Below are 23,657 nucleotides of genomic sequence, written 5' to 3' on the forward strand. Positions count from 1 at the left end.
AGCAGGACTTGAAACTGACAAGAGTTTGTACCAGTTTCCGTCAGATCCAGTCATCCGAAAAAAATGAATGTAGTTTGTTTGCAACCCACAGACATAAAAACATGTCATGTGTATCACACGTGCCTAATTACATAATGTGGCAGACACGGGACTCGGGTGCATGAGTCATAAATCAACTTGTTTTCTTTATGTCGTATAGTCTGATAGGTGTTAAGTTCAAATTGCATGTGGTCAATGATTGAAGCTGTGTATTGCATGTTGTCTTCAGCAGACAGGCAGACATATAGGTGTGAATAAAGCAGACACTGAGCTTTCTCTGTGACAGAGACTGCTTACCACAATCAACAAGTTGTTTTACGTAACAAGTAGATTATTTACTTGTTTGCGTACACAAGATTAGACTACTGCTCACGACCTCAGACTCTGGGCATGCATACTGTTTCAAGCTCCGCGAACTTATTCACTGCGCATGCGTTATGGACGCAGCGCAGCACAGTTGTTGAAACCAGTTTTCCCCCCAGCGCTGGGGGGAATTTAGTAAAACGTTTGAACTCCGATTTCGCGGGCTTTTTTTCATCGCGTTTTTTCAACTTTATAGGTTGAATTAGCATTTTTTATGATTTGTTTCGGTAAGTGCATACCGAAAGGTACCAGAATCTGCAAAGTTGTGTTTTACGTTGCATGTGACCTTTAATTTCCAAGTGCAAGAGGGAAGATAGATAAAGAAGACAGATAAAGAGGGAAATCGCAATGAAAAAACAGTATACTGCCAAGGCATTTTCTACGACATATGTTATCAACTCCTATGTTATTTCCATTGGTAATTCTTTAACTATTGCCGCATTAAAATCTTGCATATAGTTCCCATAAAACCATCGATCTCAATGTGAAAAATCAGAGATACACCTCCAACCAACGAGTATTCCCTGGAAGCTCTTTATCTCCAGTTTGTGTTTATTACACATTGCTGACCATTGAAGAAATTCTGTATGTAACAGTTAGTTAGAAATATATTGATGACATTTTGAGCAGCAGTTCCTCACTCGTCTGAATCCATTTTGGTTCTAAATTCTGACACTACACTACATTTTTATGTACACTAATAAAAGTGCTAGACACCTATTATCCAAGCTGTTAGTTGGTTGCATCAGAAACACCAGTCATCATAGTTCGCATTAAAATATTTACCCCTTGTAAAATAAGTCCATCAGTCAGTGTTGTGAGTCATTTTATATATGTGAATTTATTGATTCATTTCTTACAAAAATTTAACACCACTTGAAGCTCTTAATATAAGGAGTCATTTACAGAGATTTGTCTCAACAAACAACATATAATTCTAACCCCCAAGAGGATGTGTATGATAGAATTACATTACTTATGTTTCTCTTGTTTTGATAACGTCATATTGACAAATAATTCCCATGACAGACCATATATTATCTAACTCTAACTTTGTAATCCCATTCTCATTCAACAGTTCTAAAGGAAAACTTTAGATTATGTAGGCTTGTTAGGAATTAACACAGAAAATGTGTCCAAAATCAGATATATGTTTTTGATGACATAAATTTGAATTTAACCCCTCAATTATTCTATGAAGATATGTTTATGCATTTATTTGTATGTTTACATATTTATCATATAATATGTACAATGACTGAATAAAGTCATGCATGCGTAGGTACACACGCACCACCACACAAAAACTCAGATAGCATTACAACATTGTACAGTGCAGCTACAATGTAAAGTACAAAAAGATTCTGATTTTGTATATATATTTGTGTCAGAATTTGAAAAATCAATTTATTGCAACAAAACATGAAGAGGTAGGTCTAATAAATGAAATACGACTATAATAATATTCTGACTATTGTGAAGGCAAGCTGTATGTGGACACTGCATTAAAATGTAAACCATTTGTTGCTTTAAACACTTAACAGTGCCATTTATTATACTAGAGATAAAAATTAATAATCAGTATGAACATATGTATTTTTTTCAGTTATGTAATGAAAAAAAAAGAATTTGGAAAGTGCCCTTGAATGTGTACTTATCCTAGTAGTAATTTTTCCTCTGTGTCTGAAATATTATATTTAATAAATGCATACTGTAATATTATTCCCTTTAATAAAAAATCAGGAAAAAAAACCATTTTAATTTATACCCTTTATTCAGGATAATTAAAATGCAGTAGAAATTTGCAATGTTTTTATGCATTATTTGTCCATACAATGATTTCATATTTTATGCATCACAAACCATTACAGATATAAAAAAGTAGATTTTAGTGATGACCATGTTTATCGTATTTCAATATTGCATGGCCATACATGTAGGTGATGATTTACATAATTCGTCCGTTACTGTAATTTTACACTTGACCATTGTTTCTCACCTCTCTACCTGCTAAATATTTGTGTTGTTAAAAATCTCAATCCCATCTTGTATGACCATATGAAATTTATGTTAACAAGATTTTCAGTGTTTCCCCTTTTCACACACAGCACCACATCCACGCCACAGTAAAGTTCATGAATACAGCCATTTTGGTTATGATACTAAAGCGATTTGAGTACATATACAATGAAAACACACTGCAATTTTAAATGTGTGATATTGAGACATCTAGTGCCAGACTTAAATTACAGATTGCGAAATGTCAACAAAACGACAAAACATGACCTGAAAATGATCAGCTGATTCCACCGCCTGGCTTCAAACTGCTATTTCTCGATTCATTTTTGCAATATAAGCAGTCATGACTATCCCAAGTGCGTCATATAATCATTGAATAAATACTTCAGGACATAACCAGTGTGAACATTCCCTGTGACGGTGAAGGCTGTACTGGTTAACTGACTCTAAGTGTAATAGTACATTGTGCATACGACATGTGCTGTCAGTTTAAGGTTGGACCGTCCGGATTAGTGAAGGGAAGACAGATTAAAAAAGATCGCTCATTTCAAATCTAGTTAAAGTTGCTGTTTTCCTTTGTCTGTTGTGAGCATTGTACCTGTGTGCGGGCAAGTCTGGCTGTGAAGTGAGTCTTGATGGGCCTTGACTTGAGGAAGCTGTACATCTGGAAGGCCACAACTGGACGTGGATAGAGGCGAAGGGTACGCGTGTGTTCACAGAAGTTGCCCATGATGTTTGCAGAGTTGAAGAATCGGATCTTTGAGGTACAAAAAGTAAAAATTGAATTGTGGAATATTTACAAAACAATTTAGGTTTGATGTATGTTTGTAATACATACTCACTGAATAAAAGAAGTTGTATATCCATAAATCATAGTCCTCACTCTTCATCTACTCAACTTCTAGAATGTAATACTATTACTCATTTAACTTCCCGTAAGTGTAATCTCAAAAACAATATTACAGTATACTTTCTAATGACCGCAAGTGTATGATGAAATTTAATTAATCTGTATTGTTTGTTGTTTCAAGTAATGGGCTTATCTGAATTTCAAAAGTACAGTAGGACATAGCTTCCTCAAGAATATAATTTACATAGGACATACATATCTAACTCATTTTCACTCAATATATCCAATATGTCAGCTACTAATCCAATGGTGACATGATTTTCCAATATCTATAACACTAGATTATCTCGATGTAAAATTAATGCATTATTTCTATGTACACTACTACTTACAGTAGTGATTTAGTGCCAAGATTTACCAACCAGCATATCCCTACGCTAATGCTCTGTAGAAAGAATGACCATATTCTTTATGAATACTATTTCTCACAGTCAGTATTGACCATGGCTACAAGATTCACCAATATGCACCAATGTATACTGTATTATGTTAAATTTTATGTGAATGAATGTACCTACACTTGTGAATAAATATACTGGGAAAAAAAAAAAAAAATGTCAGCTCAGATATCACCCACAATACAATATTTATTACTCATCTCGCAAGACCTATTTGATAAAATACTGTTACCAAAATTAGCCTAGACAAAATCATGTCTGAGCAGCTGTGATCAGTAAGTGCATGTTCAACAAGCTGATCTCTTCCACCCACCATGGCCACTCTGGTAGCAACATCAACTGAGTCCACATCATTGCCATAGATGAGCGGGTTGAATCCAGTCTGTGAAGAGAAACTTTCACGTCGTTGCCATGCCTCTGGATTTTGAGCCAGAGCATCAAGGTTTTTGATTGGCTGAGGAGTCATGCTCATGCTCGCAAGTGCCTGCAACCGATCCCCAAGTTAGTGTGTTAGTCATGCAGATGCAGCCAACAGCAGACCTCTTCATAAGTAGTTTATCTTTAGGTATTCAGATCAAAAGATCTTCATGCATGTCTTATACTGTTACAGAACCTTAGGAAGAGGTGTGCATTTTGACAAGGGGCCTTGTTAGCAAATGAAATATCACATGTTAATTAATGATGCAACCAGTAAATATATATATTCAATGTAGGCTCCCTTGGGGTAGGCAGTATTGAAAGAAGAAGTCAAACACACAGCACACAACATCAGCCATCGCATGATTCATCTTTGACCACACTTCAATGATTCGACTTCTGGCTACCGGTAACTTGTTTCACAACAATGAATATCTTTTCTCAGGCAAAGGCTACTAGGAATTAGAATGAAAATTCTGAACCAGAAGATATTGTAGCTCACATGAACGCTTCTGCCATATATTGTAAAGGTCATGATGTGAATGCAAACAAGAACATATGTAAACTTGGTAAATAAAGACAAGAGAAATGTTGTTGCCGAGAACCAGCATGCATTATTAAATCAACAGTAATGTAGCACTGGCAAAACTGCAGTAGCAGCTCAAAAAACAGGAGTGACTGCTCTTTTCGTCATTAGCTAATTTCTATTGTAATTAATCTTCCTGATCAAAACTGTCTTTTCGTCCTTATCGCTAGTCACTGGATAAGAACAGAAGGGAGCAACTGTTATTGGGTATTACTTAATTTTCCTTACATAAACAGTCTTCACCACAATTACAATCCTGTCTTTTCTATCTCACCTGTCTTGATTGAATATGTCTCTTTTCACCCATACTGTTGTTGACTAAGAGGAAAGGTGATGTTACATGTGCAGGTGTTAGTGTCTGTGCATCATGAAATTAACTAATGCAAGTTAATGCAAATGTTGACCCATGGCCTAATATGTGTTATGAAATAAATATGTCTTTAACCCAACCTTTTTACATTAAAAACACAATCAGAAAACAGTAATAAAACAGGTGGTTGAATCATTGTTTCATGGCATGTATCCACTTGAAAAAGAAGTAGACTAAAGGTGATAAAAGAAATAAAGAGGTATCGACTTCACTAAAAACATCAATATAAATGTCAAGGTATTCTCTACATCAGCATTTCAATGTACCTTTAAAGAAGTGCAAAATATGAAATATTTAAGGACGATGGTAACGACAAGAGTCATCAGAAGATGACTGGCCCCAACAAGTTTAAAAGAACAAATCATCTAACAGATACTTAAAGTCCAAATCGTTTTCATACAACTAATGACAACATAAATGCCCCAAATCCACAAATACCAAAGTACAAGATCTGTTTGATATTTCTGCCAAGTTACTGAATGGATGCTGCTTCAGAATTGAAGTTCATCCCTCCCCTGTCAGACCAATTCAAAATCATTTTCATGATAAACAAGAAAGACAGGAAAAAATTGTGGCCATGTATACAGATACGGATACTGATACGGATGCTCCCGTTGCTGTATTAAGAGTTCCCTACAGTTGGTGTGCTCTGGTAAGTAATTTCTAGTAAATAAATATCATGACTGACTATAAAATTGATTGATCATTAAATAAATATATCCCAAGTGTCTAAATGTATGTCACAATGAACTTACCACAGTATAATTAAACCTATATCAGGAAGGTTCTTGGTACAAAGGTAAATAAACTAGCAATAGCAATATCACACTGGAGGCAAGTGAAAGCAATAGATTGTTGTAGAAGCTGAAGTGCTCAGATTTAGTTCAACAAAATCGAATGTCTCTAAACATACAAAAACAAAATACACATGCACATCTTTAGAAACTCTATGTAAGATATATACTGGACAAAAATATTTAGGGATATATGCAAATTTTGAAATTTGTTTTGTACAGACAGACCCTATATGCCCCCAGGCCCCTACCCAGCAGGGGTCATAATAAATATGCCCAAATCTGCAAATAACTAGAGGCACCACTTTGGGATCTGTCCCACATATATAGGCCAAGTATTGTTGATGGATTTTGAAACTAAATCCATCCTTTATCAATTCTTGTATAAAATTATTGAATTGTTTCTGATTACATCCGTCCAGCAAGACAGACAGACAGAGACATTGAATACATCCACCTGCATTATATGCTGGGGAAAAAATGATGGACAATAAGTGATAGAATGAGTCCACATTACCATTTAGACACGAACAGCTATTGTCACTTCCGATTTTGATTGCTACTGCAACCATCTTATAAACTGGCTGTCTATGAAGGAATTTTGGAAACAATACAGCAGCAGACATTTAAACGAAATTTCACAATCAGAGGTGAAGACAAAATCCACTTGCATGGAGAAGTCAAATTTCACAGTCATACAGGAAGAGATGGCTCATTTATGACATTTTTGCAACTTTTCATACTGGAATACAGTTTAATAAGAGCAGCAGATCGTTAATAATAACTTTCAGCTCGAAAAAGCCTTGTACTTTAAATGACCTTAAACTGCAACAGTAAATGGACGACATGCCACTACAAAAGCTCACTTGACTTTCTATCTCGTGAGTTGCAAATGCAATAAATCTCAGTAAATAAGATATTTAACTTGTGCAACAAATAGACAAGCAAGATATACATCATAAGCTCACTTGAATATTTCATTAAGAGGAGCTAGAAACATCACTCAAATCCAGTTAATAATTTTTCAGGTTAATTTCTACCCAGTGTAAATTAAATAGCAATTTAAATTGTGCAATCCTGTTACTCAGTTAGATTAGGATTATCACAAATGAGATTCACTCTAGTCTACTAGAAGAATGAATCAATGCGAATAATGAGTCGAAGATCAGTTTAAGAACAATCCTATTAAACTTGATTTGGATGCATAACAAGGCAGATTAGAAGACAGCAGTTGGATTAATCAGGTATAATAATCATGCTATTATATTTCAAACAAGGTATTATTTACTACGCTATCATCATATAAGGTTTTATTAAAACATTTCCAAAAATCTATGTACAGAATTTCTTCTCTTAGACATCAGATCACAAAACCATTCACTCAGTGTCATTAAGAGGCCAAATCAAGTTATGCTAGATAATCACTCTCATACCAAACACCAAATTATACATTCACACAATGTTACATTTGTATGAAAGGGTTGTTACTGATCGCTAACACATCATAGCATAACAGACTGTCATCTAATGAAGGAACAAAGGACATGACTGGACATCAAGTGTCTAAAAGAAGAACATCTGTATTATGAAGTTAATATATTAATATATTTACAAATACATACTGTGAAAGTTCTGCAAGTCAAGTGAATATCATCATGCTTTCCAATAATAATGATATCAAAGAATAGAAAACTGTCTGATAGTGAAGCCATTCCATAGAAACACTGAGCTCTAAAACAACGTTTAAAGCATTCTCTTTCACATACATCTTTCAGGGTAAATAGGTGGCAATCACATGATAGATAAAATGTAACACATGATAGATGAAATGTTTCCTTCATGTGGAATCATACATGAAAAAATATTACCTGAATATATCAAAGAAATATATGCACAAAATATTGTGCCAAATCATTGTTGCTCATCCCTGTATGTTAACAGTTTAAAGTGACAAGAGTCATCAGAAGATGACATACCCCTGGCCCCCAACATATATATATATGAAAGAACATATCATCTGACAGTTACTTGATGTATTTTTAGACTAAGTTTGAATAACTTTCACAGAATTCATGAGAAATCTAAATGCCAAATATCAGTAAACAGCCAAAGGAATCACTTAAAGATCTGCCATTTTGAGAATAAGTCTGAACTGTTTCACGGAAATCCAGAAAAAAAGTTATCTCACATAGCAAAAGGCACCACTTAAGGGACTGCCTCACATATCTGCCAAGTTCTGTTGAAAGATATCAAATGGTTTTCGAGTTGAGCTCAGGAAACAGAGCCCACCCATTCCTTCCAAGTCTGAATCACTTCATTCAGTAGAAAGGCCTACAGAGCGATAACAATAAATGACATTGTCATTGAGTTGCATTAAGCAACATAAAGGTGACAATTTCACAATGAGGAGTTACGCAAAGAGCTTCTTTCATGAAATTAGAAATGGACGAAGTCTTGTTTAAACTGTTCTGTAAAATACTGATAAAGATTCAATTCAAAATCAAAATCATTTCAATAGAAACTTGGAAAAACAAAAATGACAAATATCTGTAAATAGCGAAAGGAACCACTTCGGGATCTGCCTCACATATCTGCCAAATTTTGCTGAAAGATATTAAGAAGTTTCTGAGTTCTGCTCCGGAAACAAAGTCCATTCCTCCATTTTGAGCCTAAGTCTTAATCATTTCCATGGAAAACGAGAAAACAGAAAATCACAAAGTCTGTAAATAGTAAAAGGCACCAATTAAGGTTCTGACTGATATATCTGCCAAGTTTCACAGAAAAATATGAAAGGATTTTTTAATTATGCTCCAGAAATGAAGCCCATCCCTCCATCTTGAGACTGAATCTGAAACATTTCCATGGAAACCAAGAAAAAAAAAAAAGCCAAAAGATCTATAAACAGGAAAAGGCACAAACTGAGCTTAGCTCAGTTTGTTATGTCTGCCAATTAAATCTAAGTATTTCTTTTCTAAATGGCTGCTGTTTTCCTGGAAAAGTATTATTTATTATCATAGTGTGTGTATGTATGTGTACAATGGCCCCGCATTATGACAGATGACTCTGATGGTATGAATCTGGTGACCTTTCTTTCACAGTTCATAAGCCTTATGTTTGTTTGTTGCTGCTACCACAACACAGAGATCTGAGATCATCTCATTACAAGCTATAGCAGAACAAGGAACATTTAACGACAAATAAAAAGAACAAGAGTCATCAGAAGATGACATATTCCCCCAGCCCCCGCATATTTGAAAGGACAAATCATCTGACAGTTTCTTATTGTGTTTTTAGATCAAGTCTAAATTGTTTCCATGGAATTCATGAAAAATATAAATGCCATATATCTGTAATCAGAAAAAGTCACCATTTCAAGATCTGTCTCGTATATCTGCCAAGATATTTTGAAAGATATGAAATGGTTTTCGAGTTGTGCTCTGGGAACGAAGCCCACCCCGCCATTTTGAGACTAAGTCCGAAACGTTTCCATGGAAATCAAGAAAATAATACATCACAAAAACCTTTAAAAACCAAAAGGCACTACTTTGGGGACTGCCACACATATCTATAAAGTTTTAGTAACAGATATCAAGAAGTTTTTGCTCTGGAAATGAAGCACACCTCACACTTTTGAGACTAGGTCCAAAACATTTCCATGGAAACCGAGAAAATAATAAATCACAAGATCCTGTACATAGCAAAAGGCACCACTATAGGTTCTGATAGATATATCTACAAAGTTTTGCAGGAAAACATTGAATGGTTTTTGATTTCTGCGCCGGAAACGGAAGCCCATCCCTCCATTTTGAGACTAAGTTCGAAACATTTCCATGGAAACCGAGAAAATAATAAATCACAAAAACCTGTAGAGAGCAAAAGGCACCACTTTGGGGTCTGCAACACATTTCTACCAAGTTTTATGGACAGATATTAAGAAGTTTTTGAGTTCTGCTCCGCAAACGAAACGCACCTCTCACTTTTCAGACTTGGTCTGAAATGTTTCCATGGAAACCGAGAAAATAATATATCTCAAAAACCTGTACATAGCAAAAGGCACCACTTCAGCTTCTGACTGATATATCTACCACGTTTTGCAGAAAAATATTTAACGGTTTTTGAGTTCTGCTCCGGAAACAAAACACAACTCTCACTTTTGAGACTATGTCCGTAACGTTTCCATGGAAACCAAGAAAATAATAAATCACCAAAACCTGTAAATAGCAAAAGGCACCACTTTAGGTTCAGACTGATATATCTTCCAAGTTCTGCAGAAAAATATTGAACGGTTTTTGAGTTCTTCTCCGGAAACGAAGCCCACCCCACCATAAGACTAACACCAAAATGTTCCATGGAAAAACAAAAAAAATATAAATGCCAAAAATCTGTAAATAGCAAAAGGCAAAACCATAGGCTGAGATCATTATTTCTATCAAGTTTGGTCTAAAAATGATTACGGACGGACGGACTGACGGACAGACAGACGAGGCGTCGACTATATCCCCCGGCATGTAACAAATGATAAAAATTTATAAAGCAGAAACATAGCATGCAACAAATAACTAAAAACTCTGAAAACAATGAAAATGATATTTAACAACACTTTGAGAAACAAAGACACTAATTCTAAATATATATGATAAATATCATTAAACGACATTGTGATGGGTACAAACATCCTGGATCACATCTGACAGAAATAAGTATCTAACTAAGACTCAAATGCTATGGTGAGAATTAACACTCTGATCAACAGAGGTATCAGCTGGTTTGCTCTTTGTCAATAATGAATCCTGCCTTCACTCTGCTCAAAATCTGCATGTTCCAGCCACCAGTGGAATGTATAATGTCTCACCTGCTTGAGATGTGTCTTCAGGCTAGCACCTTCAGGATCTGGCATTGGAGGCAGAGCCTCTGCATTTGTGGGCATGGTGATCTGGAACATTGTTGACATGAAAACCTAATTCCAGTATTCCTCAAAAATTGAATTACAAAATTTGCATTTGAAAACAAACAAGTGTTTGCCAATAACATGGCAATGTCCCCCACCTCTAAAGAAGATATATTCAAAACATAATCACTACTATTTCCTTTTTGGTCACACACAATATGGCTGAAATGACTGGTGTCTGGATAATAACCCAATGTAGGCTGTCAACAAACACTGGTTGCAATGTTTTATGGAATACTGCATTAAATTAAGTTCAAAAAGTGGACAAAGTGTTGTGGTCATATTGCAAATAAGAACAAGGTCACCCAAATAGACTAGTGTCCGTGCAATGCCCTAATGTAGGCTCTCACCAAATTTCAAGACACTGGGTACAACAGTTCTCGAGGTATCACATTAACAAGAGTTTGAATAGTGGTCAAAGAGTCACAGTGACCTTGAAAATAAGTTCAGGGTCAACAAAATTGCGCATCCCCCATTTTGTAGGTTGTCACCAAATTTGAAAACATTGGGTACAGCATTAACGGGAAACGGGACATACATATGTATGTACGGACGGATGTGCATACGGACGCTGCTGATTACATGGTCCCCCGTTCCGCGTTGCGGCAGGGAACAGCAAAGAGACAAAGTCATCAATGTCCCCCGCAATGCAGTGTTCACGAATGGTGTTTCAAAGTAATAGGACATTGGGTCCTGTAAGTTTTTGATGTCTGTCTCACACACCAAAATTTGCACATTTGTAAATTGGCACACTTATCAGAAGGGTACACAAAGTACGCAGTCTAGACTACCAGTTGTCCGACTTTCATTTTTGTGGAAGTCACAGTGGCTGACTTTGTGTGCTGGTGATTAGGTGATTGACTCTGAGGGTGCGGGTTCGAATCCCGGATGGGACTCAAACAAAAAAGTACTAGAATTTGTACTTTATTGAGAAAGTGAAATTCCAAATATGACATGTTGCATTTGACCACTTTGTAAATGGCATTGTGTAATCATAGCTTTAGGCCGTGGGAGCCGTGCCAATTTACACTTATCAGAGGGGTACACAAAGTACGCAGTCTAGACTACCAGTTGTCAGACTTTCGCTTTTGTGGAAGTTGCAGTGACTGAGCGCGTTAGGCGGCTGACTTTGTGTGCTGGTGATTAGGAACCACTTTCTAAATGGCATCATGTAATTATAATATTGACGCCGTTTCATCAACGTCAATGTCTGCTGTGGGCCAAACATCACCTCTAATGGACCCAGAGACTGGAATCAGTCATGTTCAGCAATGAATCCAGGTTTATACTCAGATTCGCGCAGGCATAGCATCTGGAGATGATGTATGCCCCATGTTGTGTACAGGAAGTCGACAGATTCGGGGACGGACATTGCATGGTGCCGTGTGCTTTCTGTGGGAACAACCATTCCTGAATTCTGGTCATCCATGGAAACCTCACCGCGATCAGGTGCTCACCCCTGAACTCGTTCCTTTCGTGGCAGCTCATGGTCCAGGTCTACAGTTTCAGTATGATAACGCTCAGCCGCATACCCCGATTTTGACACAAAATTTCCTTCAAAACGTTGCAATCAACGTCATGGGCTGGCCATCGAGGTCCCCAAAAGAGCACATTTGGGATTCACTTGGGAGAAGGCTTTGTGGTCTTAGGAACCAGCCTCAGAATTTGCAGGAACTTGGCGCTGCCTTGCAAGGGTAATGGCACAGAATCCCCAACCACGTGTTCACAAGCATCAGGCAGTCAATAAGGAGACGGTGTTTGGCAGTGGTGAATGCGCGGGGTGGTCATACACAATATTGAACTGAGAAATTTTTATCCTTGTGACTTGACATTCTGTATACCCATGTTTTGGAACGGCGGTGTAGCCTAATGCTACTGATTGTGGGACTGTCAGTGTATCGTGTACATCATACAGATCTCAGCAATGAAACAATAACAATGTAACCATCTTACCATCTCTTGTTTTTTAATAGTGCCTTGAAGAAAGAATGTGAAGTTTCTTTTTTGACTCAGTATATGTGGAGATGTGCGATACATAACATACATTGTATTTGGGTGTGCCAGATATTTTAGCATTAGCATAATATACAAAGGGAAACCGCTCCTATCTTGTGCAAAACTAAGATTAGCTCCCCTTGATTTATTGAATAGGGCATGGCCACTGCTAATCGTTACTATCCTTTCCTTGTTTATCAAAAGGGTATGGTGTTCATACTTTTCCAACACTGAATCGGGTGAGAACTGTACTTTATGATATCGACTCAATAATGATCTTGTTCTCTACTGCAAATAACAATATTTCTGACATTAAATCAATGATGCATTCTCTGTGTCATTGAAGTGTCGAGGCGAATGATACAGTTTTATGCAACATAAAAGCAATCCCCAAACGTAAAACTAATTATCTGCGTGAATCATCAATTGGACTAACAGGAACGATCATGGCAACGGCAGTAAACAAACAAGTCCACATGCATCGTGATGCCGAAGAAAATGTGCCATCCTTTCTATATATCCAACTATTTTATCTGGAATTAATTACATGGTGTGAATAGGTAAATGTTATTGTATCTGCACAGAAATTACCATATTTAGCGAGTTTATTTTGATTTTGTTTGATAAACCTTCCAACATTCACAATGTTGACAGCCGAAGGTGACCTGAAAGGGCGTGGCCAACTTTGCATTTTTTCGAAGTGACAAGACACGAAGGACGTTTGAAAATATGCGTTCATAAGCAGAATCTGAACTCATATACATTGAAAGAAAACGACAAAATACCTATATAATGCAGATCAGGAAGCAATATCCCAAAATTTGTAATTGTACCCACCCTTGATGAAACCGGAAGCGCATACACAGCATGGCACTCATGGAGGTAAAATATAAACGAGTTGGAAAACAACCATTGATACATTTTCTAAATTGATTCAAATTCCCTTAAGATCCATACTATACAACAGAATTACCTTTCAGTCATCCTCAATTATTTACTGTCAGTGGTGTTCAATAGCAGTTGTCATTTGTTGCTTGTGTTGTAGTATTTTTCCTCAAGTTAGCCGTCGATGTGTTGATCTTTAGTTTAGCAAATCCGAAGACGATGATTTTCGTGGTCTATTCTTTTCAAAGAATGTTCTGACACGGGAAGACTTATAAATAACATTATATTGTTCTGTGTATATCGTCACAAGAAGTACAATTTTGATGATTGAAGATGTCATGAATGAAATCATTTTTCCTTTCGCAGAAACGAACGAAACCAGAGCTAGTGTGAGAATGTAACGTAAATGGATTTAATAAAAATTAATGACTGCTTAGAAAACAACTGTCACCGTCTTTGTGAATCAGTATTTATTTTAGACATTAAAACAACTAAACATCACATCTTTTGTTCACGAATTTGGAGCAAAATTTAAATTATTCTGTTACTCCAAACAGCAGAGCTTTCAAAGTTAATTCTACCTAGTATAAGGCAGGTAATTTTTCACATCAGATAGGCTGCCTTGTGTGCATATTCATATAAAAAAAAATCATGTCATGTGGCTCATTCCATGCCTCCATATAGCTTTTAGATATTGCACTAGTGCAACCTGAACTGCAAAATGTACTTCATATTTATGGCCATACTTTTTACCTACTTGCACACTGTCCATGTCCATATTTTACTGTTAAGAACAGACTTCATCTGGGAAACAGACTGATGATCTAAACTGTCTTGAAGCAATGATTACACTTTCATTTTCATGTCATGAAATTTTGTGAAGTAAAATAAAATTATCATACCACACCCAGAATAATTTGGTGGTAGTGATGTTGTGAATATGGAATATCAAAACTACAAGTGACAGATAATTAATTGTTGAGCAGGAGGGGCAACCTGTGTTAGTCTGTGGCATCAAGGTAATCATATAAGGTGGCACCAGGGGCAAACAGATTTCTTTTCCCTAATAGTACTGATCTCTGTAATGAGTGGGGTTTTTTTTATTGATTGTCCAGTTTGGAGCTATTTCATTAAGATTTCAATTTGGAATTTTTCATTGCCATATATATGTGATAAAGACATATATATCAAATGCTTCAAGACCCTAAAGAAAGAGTGCTCAGGCCTTGGCATCTTGTTATTCAAAGAAGACTGTTCTTAACATTTCTTGTTTTATGATGGTTTAGGATACTGAACACTAAATAATTTGAATATACCATTATCAGACACTTCAGCAAACAGCAACAATCCTTGATAGTTCAATAGATTAATTTCATATTATGACATTGCTCCTAAACCCAGTAAAAGAAAATAAGGCAGGATAATTTCTATTTACAGAATGTGAGGCCTGTTTACTTTCACCAGAGACACCATATAACTTATTGCATGTATGTGGACTCTTTTTCATCAAATGATAACATTTTCTGATAAATCTACTGTTACCTAAAACATAAATGACATTAGTCTTTCACCAAACAAAGAGGTACTGTTGAAAACAAAAATAGTTCATCAACCATTTGTATTTGATGTACATTTTAGAAACAAAATACACAAAATAATATGTAACATCTATCCTGCCTGATCTTGTCCTTTTGATAAAGCCAATCAATTTATTTATATCACTGAATTTTCTGTCCCTTTTGACAACAATGTGACTGGAAAGATTCAGGAAAGGCATGATAAATATGCAGACCTCGCCTTTGAAATGTCTCGCTTGCATCCCAAGTACACGGTCATCAGGCTCCCCATTGTTCTCAGTAACTTTGGTTTGGTACCTCCTGAACTCTTGGCACAGAACAGGAGAGTGCCTGGGTTCTCCACTGGAAGCACAGCCCTTCTGACAATTTGGGTAATGCAGAAGGCTGCAGTGTTGGGGAGCCTTCATATTCTCCGGAAAGCTCTTGTTGGGTTTGACCAAGCAGAGTTTCCTGGGAGAAGTCCCATTCGCTGTCTGAGCAGCTTGTAGAGGGGTGAGGGCCCTGAGCTGATGATGAGCCTTACCAGCCCGACTCTCCCAGGATCAACCAAACGCTCTCTGCTGCATTTCAATTTTAATCTGTAAAACATAGCAATAACAATAATAATAATCTAGCATTAAGACTTCCCATAACATCAAACCAATCGGACAATAATTTAACATATTCATCTGATAATGAGGCTAAAATTGTCTCCATACAACACGTGGATTCATATTTACTGTGAAGAGTAAGATGCAGGAATTTGTTTACCTTGTTGGAGTCAAGGTCTATAAGCCACACATCATCAGGCACCCTGAAGTCTTTCTTGTACAGGAAGAAGCTGGCAGGAACACCAATCAGGTAGGGGGTTGGGGCCAGCAACAACTGCAACAAACACAGACAAATAGGACTGATTAGTTAACTTGAGTGCATGTGTGTTTGCTTGCTCTGTGTGAGCCTGGGTGCTTGTGTGTGTTGTTGTTGTTGTTGCTGTTGCTGTTGTTGTTGTTGTTGTTTCAGAGACTTATCTTGGATCTGTCTGGATCTGTGTTCAAGAGTAAAAATATTTTGACTAAGGCTGGACAGGTTTGTAAAAAATTCAATGCTAAGCCTGTTTAGTCTAAGCATGTAAACTACCCACCTGCTCAGCTGATGCCATACAAGTAGGCAACAGTGGGATGACAGGGAACATGTACTCCAAGGGATATAGCATGGACACAAATGCCATCACACTCATAGATAAGGCATTGTAGTCACGGGATTGGAGCACCACCTGAAACACATATCCGTCAATTCAAATTACACAGCAAGAATGAAACTTCAGTGATTTGGCTCTACAAATACATTTCCTAGAAAAAAGAAATTAGGTGTTTATATGACAAATTCAAAAACTGAACTAATCAAATCCACAACCTTTTCCTAAACGTCCCAAAACTTAACGTCCCAACCAGTTCTTAATTGTTATTCTACCATGACTCAAGAAAATACTGGATTCTGATTGGTTGTTCAGAAAAATCAGACGGCATCAATTCTGGATTGACGCTATCTGATTTTAGGCCATTTCACTGCGCATTAACAAGACTTATTGTGAGAACTACTTCCATTTGACCACAATGATGGCGGGTCATAACAACTAAATGGATTTTGACTCAGGAATTTGCCACATAGATCTATGCAGTTCAAAAATTTTGGATTGAACATGTGTCTGATTTCACGGCACTTCACTACACATGTATTTGCAGAGCACAGCGAACAATGCAATGCATTAGCATCACTGATTGAGACAGCAATATCAAACTTCTATAAAGATGCCATTAAATCAGCTACTGGACAGAAAGAAGTGTTCAGCATTGCCAGCAGAATGTTGTTTAAACGGAACTCTCTTGTTCTCCCATCTCACACATCTATTGTTGACCTGCCTAATCGTTTTTCTGATTTCATCACTGACAAGATCAACATCATTCGTCAAACTTTCAAAGATCACCATGACGCTACGCAAATTCCTGTAACCACGAACTCCCCTCCTTTGTCATCGTTCAGATCTGTGACGCAAGATGAAGTGTCCACACTTGTCTCCAAATGTCAAGTGAAATCATGTTTGCTTGACCCATTACCAACATGGCTCTTGAAACAAACCATTCCATCTCTTCTTCCTATCTGGATGTATATCATCAACAGCTCCCAAGCCAAGCTGTAATGCCTGATCAACTGAAGACAGCAATTATCACTACCCTCATAAAGAAAAAGAATCTTGAATCATGAAGATCATGAATTTATAAAAAACTACAGACCAATATCGAATTTGACATTCATCTCTAAGCTAATTGAGCCCATGGTTGATTCTCAATTCAGACATCATATAACCAGAAACAACTTCTATGAAGAGAGCCAATCTGCCTATCGATCCTTCCACAGTACGGAAACTGTTGTTGAAGGTTCAGAACGACATCTTCAGAGGCATAGACACCGATGGAGCAGTCGTTCTTGTATTGCTGGATTTATCGGCAGCATTTTGACACTGTCAACCACTCTGTGCTACTCTCTACCCTTGAAAACAGCTTTAATGTCAAAAGTCTTGCTTTAAGGTGGTTTGTCTCCTACTTAACTGACCGGAAGCAGGCAGTTGTCATTCAGGGTGAAAGGTCAGTGGCAACATACTTGAAGTTTGGATTGCTTCAGGGCTCCGTCCTAGGCCTTCTACTTTTCACATGTTACACATCTCCCCTTGGTGATATTGTGAGGGCCTACAGCTTAAGTATGCATCTCTATCTATCTATCCTTCAAGCCATCTAACTCATCTTCAGCCAAGTTCTCCTTTTCAAAAGTAGAAAAATGTGTTGATTGCATCAAGAGATGGATGTCATCGTATCATCTCAAGCTAAATGATGATAAAACTGAACTCTACGTCTTCAAAAAAAGATTCTGCTTCCACAGTTTTGCATCGGTGAATCTGCAATGACATGTTTGCAATCTTGGTGTAATCTTTGACTCTTCCCTCAGCATGGAACCCCATGTTATCAATGTCAGTCGTCAATCTCATTTCCATCTGCATAACATCGGTATGATTCATCGATACCTGGACATGAAATCTGCAGAAGCTCTTGTTCAGGCATGTGTGACATCATACTATTGTAAGTCTTTGCTGTATGGTGTGCCAAAACAAGTCCTCTATAGGTTAATGATGATACAAAATTCAGCCACACGATTGATCTGTCAAATTAACAGGACTGATCACATCTCTCCTGCCCTCAAAACCCCTACACGAGCTTCCAGTCCACTTCAGAATTGACCATAAAATCCTGCTCCTTGTTTACAAGTGCTAAAACGGTCTAGTGCTAAAATAGCTCTCAGATCTCCTGACACCATATCACCTAACTAGATCACTCCGCTCAAGAGACCAGTCTCTCCTTGAAATACCACAAACTAGAACTAAGTCATATGGTGACAGATCTTTCTCTAGAACAGGACCCTTCCTCTGGAACAATTTACCATCCATCCTTCGTTCCAAAATAGAACTATCAAATATTAAAAGTGGCCTCATGATGCACCTCTGTACACGGATAAAGTCAACTCAGCACTTTTGAGCAATTGCATTGATAAAAAGCGCTGTGTATGAACGCAACAAACGTGATGGAAATGATGAGAAAAACCATTTATTCAAACTAAAAAAATACAATTATATCATATTTCCTCCACACTACTATTGGAAGTTCACTATCATATTACCCTCTATTATAAAAACATTCAATTACAATACACAGCCCCTAACATAAACAATATCTAACACATAAATCAGAATGCCTTACCAAAATACACCCCTATCTATACAAAATTGTGCAGCAAAATGTTAGAAAACATTTACCTACCTGGAATATGGTATATTTGTTTCCATTTAGAATGGGAAATTTGCGAGAGTCTGGCGAAACACAAATTTATGCTACTCAAACTCCATCATATCACAATAATATCTATATGTAAAAAATTGAACCACCAGAGTTCTGCTCTGCCATCATCCCCGCAAGGCAGTCACTGTTATGCTCATACACTTTGAGAAAAGCTTGGCCTCAATCCATTTACATATGATGAAAACAAAGTTTCCAGGAATCTCAAGTTAGTTGCATGTACACACATTTTGACAAAACAGCACTGTCACTCTTTTGCCGCATGCCCATGTGGAGGCAAGTACATGAAAGCAATATCAACACTGCTGAGCGTAAAAATCAACAGTTTTTGATGAGATACAGACCGTAGGTACATCAGAAAAGGATCTTTTCTTCGATTCTGGAGGGTTCTGATTCGACATCCAGTCGAAGTATTTTCCACTTTCACGTCAAATTTCAAACTTTCACAAACTGTAAACACTATTTCACCCGCCATTTCAAACTGTTGCATAACTCCACTTCCATGAACATAAGTAGGTCAGATGATTCCATTATTGTGTAACCCAGGGGGTAGAGTATCATGGCAAACAAAACAATAGGCTGGTTTCAGTCGTGTAGAGTTGGGATGATAAAAAGAAGCACTCAGGCATTACATTATTGCACTGAACAAAACAGTTGTTTGTTTTCAGTGAGTGCGACGTTTCGACATCAATACTAATGTCGTTGTCAAGCAAATGGTATAGGGTAATGAATTTGTGGAGGAATATATAAATGAATTGTTGTTACAATGAATGAGAAGACGATGAGTTGTTTCAATAATGGGATTGATGTGCACAAGCTGATGGGAAGCCAGAAGTTAATAAGGAGTTGGGTATAGGAGATTGGAAGCCAGTGTTGTTATAACAAAGTGGATTGAAGTACAGAATTATTTTATGAAGTGATATGCGAGTGGGATTTGGTAACCCTCATCTCTGTTGATTGCTGGTTCAATCTTCATGATGTGGAGTGTCGCTGGTAGCTTGCAGATTTTATAGTCTGATTGGTTCGTTTCTAAGATTTAGATGTTGTTCCAGTTGATGGAGTGGTTTGGGTGGTCTCTGATGTGGTCGGCAATGGCTGATTTGGAGTCTTGTTTATTAACTTGGGTCTGGTGTTCCTTGAGTTCCTTGTGTCGCCTGGGATGCTGTGGGCCTGCCTGTTGCTTACAGGAGGTTCTGGATGGTGTTGCCTCTTTGGAAGGTGACATCAATGTCGGGACCTACGCATCATTCCCAAAGCCTCCAATTGAGAAGCCTGATCACGTCACCAGCCGCCAACAAAATCCTCCAAAAAGTCGCCCACCTCCTTGTCAAAGAAAGAATTCAGCACCACCGTAAGATGAAAGCCCTAACCCTCAACTCCATAGCCCATCACCAAGAACAGCTCAGGTCATCACTCCCCTCTGCCACCTTCAACAAGCTACGCAACCTCTTAACAGCCACAAATCAAATACTGGATACAAACCTCAAGAAAAATCACATCACCAAACTTAAGGACAGAAACTTTAGAGGTGCATTTTGCATTGGTTCATATGGTGCTTTCTTCAGGGATTGAAAAACTCACTAAGACATAACTATCCCACTCAGGAAATACTGCTGATTCCAAAATACCATTAATCTGGAAGGATTGGATTAATGTGTGAAGTGAGCTATAAGAGCCTACAGCATGTCCCTGAATACCACAGATTGCAAACGAAGTTGTTGGATACTGTCGTGGGATTGGCAGGACTTCCGCTGTCTGAGAAGGCTGTACCACTGGGGAAGTTGTAGTGGAGAGTCTATCAAGAGGTCCTGGAGTGTTGTGAACCACAATCTGGTCAGCCAAGATGGTGCTACCAAAAGTGTTTACGCAGTGGTGTTAGTAGACACAGTCTGAACACAGGGAGGGTGAAGGCTATCTTGTTCTCTGACGATAGTGACATTTCATACACTGCCCAAGCTGTTGATTCTGATACTGGGCTGACATAACCTGGTAACTGATCATTGTGGCAAGTTACAAACAGATCTATCATGGGATATTCCAACGTCTCTTCAATCTGGTTGAAAGTGTCTCTGAGTAAAGTCCGCTCTGTTGTGATGACCTTATCTTGTCTGCACAGACAGTCGGTGAGGATGTCCATCCATCCAAGGATTTGACAAACTCTGATAAATCACTTCTTAGAGTCTGTCCTTGTTAACAGCTGCTTGATTATCTGGGGAAGATGCCCTTGTGCTAGTGCTACGGTCAAAAATTTACCGTGACAAACGGTATAAGAAATCCCCTCAGAACCAGCAAAATATAACACAGACAAGTCTAAACTTTTCAGTAATATGTATAAAGAAGTCAAACAGCATGATACAAAGAGTCACAATAGAGGATTCATGTACAATGGAACACTGTCAAATTTAAAGTAATAGGCCAGAACTATAATATCAACTCACCAAAGTCTTGGTTTGAGATTGACAGTGAGAAAGAGTTACACTGAATGTAACACAGAAAGCGGTCAGGCAGCGGTTAGGTAGGTCAAACGTTGATGGAGAGGCAGGCAGGCTGGTAGGCAAATGATGTACTCCACTTATTTTGTGTGTGTCTCCGTTTCGTGAACACAATAACCAGCCTTTATATACAAGGTTACTGATTCTTGAATATTCAAGCAAATGCGCCACCATCGCCATTAATGTAGAACTTTCTCGTAGTCTCCGGGAATATGCACAACTTATCAAAACACACTCAAAGGGACGTAACTCAAAAGTGCCACCTTAAAGCCTGCTGCCAAAGTACGAAAAGCACTGAACATTTATGATCCGTAATGTGACCCAAAATAATTACCACTCAAAACTTTAAACATTTTGACCCAAATAATCATTTTCTCTTAATCAATCATACAAATTACAAAAAATACACTCTCATAACACTAGTGATCCACATATACCGGTCGACCAATCACATGGAACGCCAATGACCACGGTTGCTATGCACTGGACTTCAGTCACACTGCTCGTGCCTTTCATACCTGCCATGGTTTAACTCTCTGGGCTGACTCTGTGAATGTGGCCAGATCATAGTCCACTGGTTCAATCACACTGGGCTCTTATGACTCTTATGCCAAGCAGGCTTCATGACAGTGGGGTCCACCGCAAGCAGTATAGCCCATGACTAACGCTACAGCCCTTGCACCAAGGGCAAATCATGCCATTGTCCCATCCATTCGACCCCCTCAACATTGTCCCATCCATTCGCAAAAAATTGCCTCTACCTCAAGGGGGATCGGTGTCCAGTTTCAGACTGTGGGTGATACACAGCTTTCCCCTGTAGACCACCAGAATAGTTTTCAAGCATAGACTATAAAATATGACTCCTGCCAGTGTCATATGAGTCTGCATATCTCATATCTGACTGTTAGCTGTCTGACCCAACTGCTGCTGTAGTATGAGTGATAAGAACAAGTACAGTGGCACTATGCGGTCGTCACCGCACATTATCAAATCAAACTTAAAAAGAAATGAAAGTGAAGGTCGTAGTTTAAGATGAAGTAAAATGTCAACAAAAATATTACTCCCAAACTCTCTTGATATCTTGCATTGTAGTTGCTCAAACACAAAAATATTCTGAAGAGTCACTTGACCAGTGTATGAAACCCTTAACACAGTCTCCATGACATTGTAAATTAATCTGAAGGTCACCAAATTGACTGGGCCCTGCATCTTCTCTTGATAAAACTTGGTGTTGAAGACAAGACGTGAATGGTTCCCTTGAGATGTCTCACTCACAAGGTAAAATTCTAAAGTCCCCTTGTGACCTTGAGATGGAAGGTCAAGATCACCAAACTGAGACCTTTCTTTTAACATGATAAGTGGTGATACCAAATATGAAAAGAATCTAGTCAACGGTTCTTCAGATATTCCAATCCATTCATCCATCCATCCATACATCCATGCATACATATAGATGACCTTGAAAATCAACTGACGGTCACCAAAATTGAATGGGCCCTGCACCATCCCTTGACAAAGCTTGGAGTTGCATACGGAGAAAGTAGAGTGAACGGTTCTTGAGATATCTCACTGACAAGCTTAACATGCAGCTTAGAATGCTGAAATCTTCAAATTGTCGTCGTGATCTTGAAAATTATATGGAGGTCAACAAAATCAACTGGGCACTGAACCTTTCCTTGATAAAGCTTGGTGATGACTACAAAGAAAATCCAGTGAACGTTTCTTGAGAAATCTTGCTCACAAGGGAAAACATTAAAGTCCCCATGTGACCGTGAGATGAAGGTCAAGGTCATCAAAACTGACTGACACCATTCTTTCACTGTGCAACGGACATACATACGGACGTACAGACGGACTGACAGAGCCTAATACTATATCCCCCCTCTTCGTGCTCAACACACAGCACAAGATTGTAACACTGTAATGAAGGAAAGGTCTATCTGAGAAGGAAGAGTGTGAGTCGGCCTTAAATTTGCTTTTGGA

At 37.9% G+C, this 23,657-nt stretch overlaps 1 protein-coding gene across 9 annotated transcripts in view; it reads right to left on the reverse strand.

Moving 5' to 3' along the window:
- Positions 1 to 23,657, reverse strand: part of LOC137261938 (MAP kinase-activating death domain protein-like) — a 108,580-nt gene that overhangs the window by 60,165 nt on the left and 24,758 nt on the right. For 8 of the 9 annotated variants that reach the window (XM_067799748.1, XM_067799753.1, XM_067799754.1 and 5 more), the window contains exons 5-9: positions 16,422 to 16,553; positions 16,052 to 16,165; positions 10,749 to 10,829; positions 4,043 to 4,213; positions 3,020 to 3,178 (exon numbers count right to left, since the gene is read on the reverse strand). In XM_067799748.1, the coding sequence (XP_067655849.1) occupies positions 3,020 to 3,178; positions 4,043 to 4,213; positions 10,749 to 10,829; positions 16,052 to 16,165; positions 16,422 to 16,553 (657 nt within the window). The remainder of the gene's footprint in view (positions 1 to 3,019; positions 3,179 to 4,042; positions 4,214 to 10,748; positions 10,830 to 16,051; positions 16,166 to 16,421; positions 16,554 to 23,657) is intronic. The other variant, XM_067799752.1, reaches the window with a different exon arrangement.

This window comes from Haliotis asinina, chromosome 14 (assembly GCF_037392515.1).
Source record: "Haliotis asinina isolate JCU_RB_2024 chromosome 14, JCU_Hal_asi_v2, whole genome shotgun sequence".
In the NCBI taxonomy this organism is placed as follows: Eukaryota; Metazoa; Mollusca; class Gastropoda; order Lepetellida; family Haliotidae; genus Haliotis; species Haliotis asinina.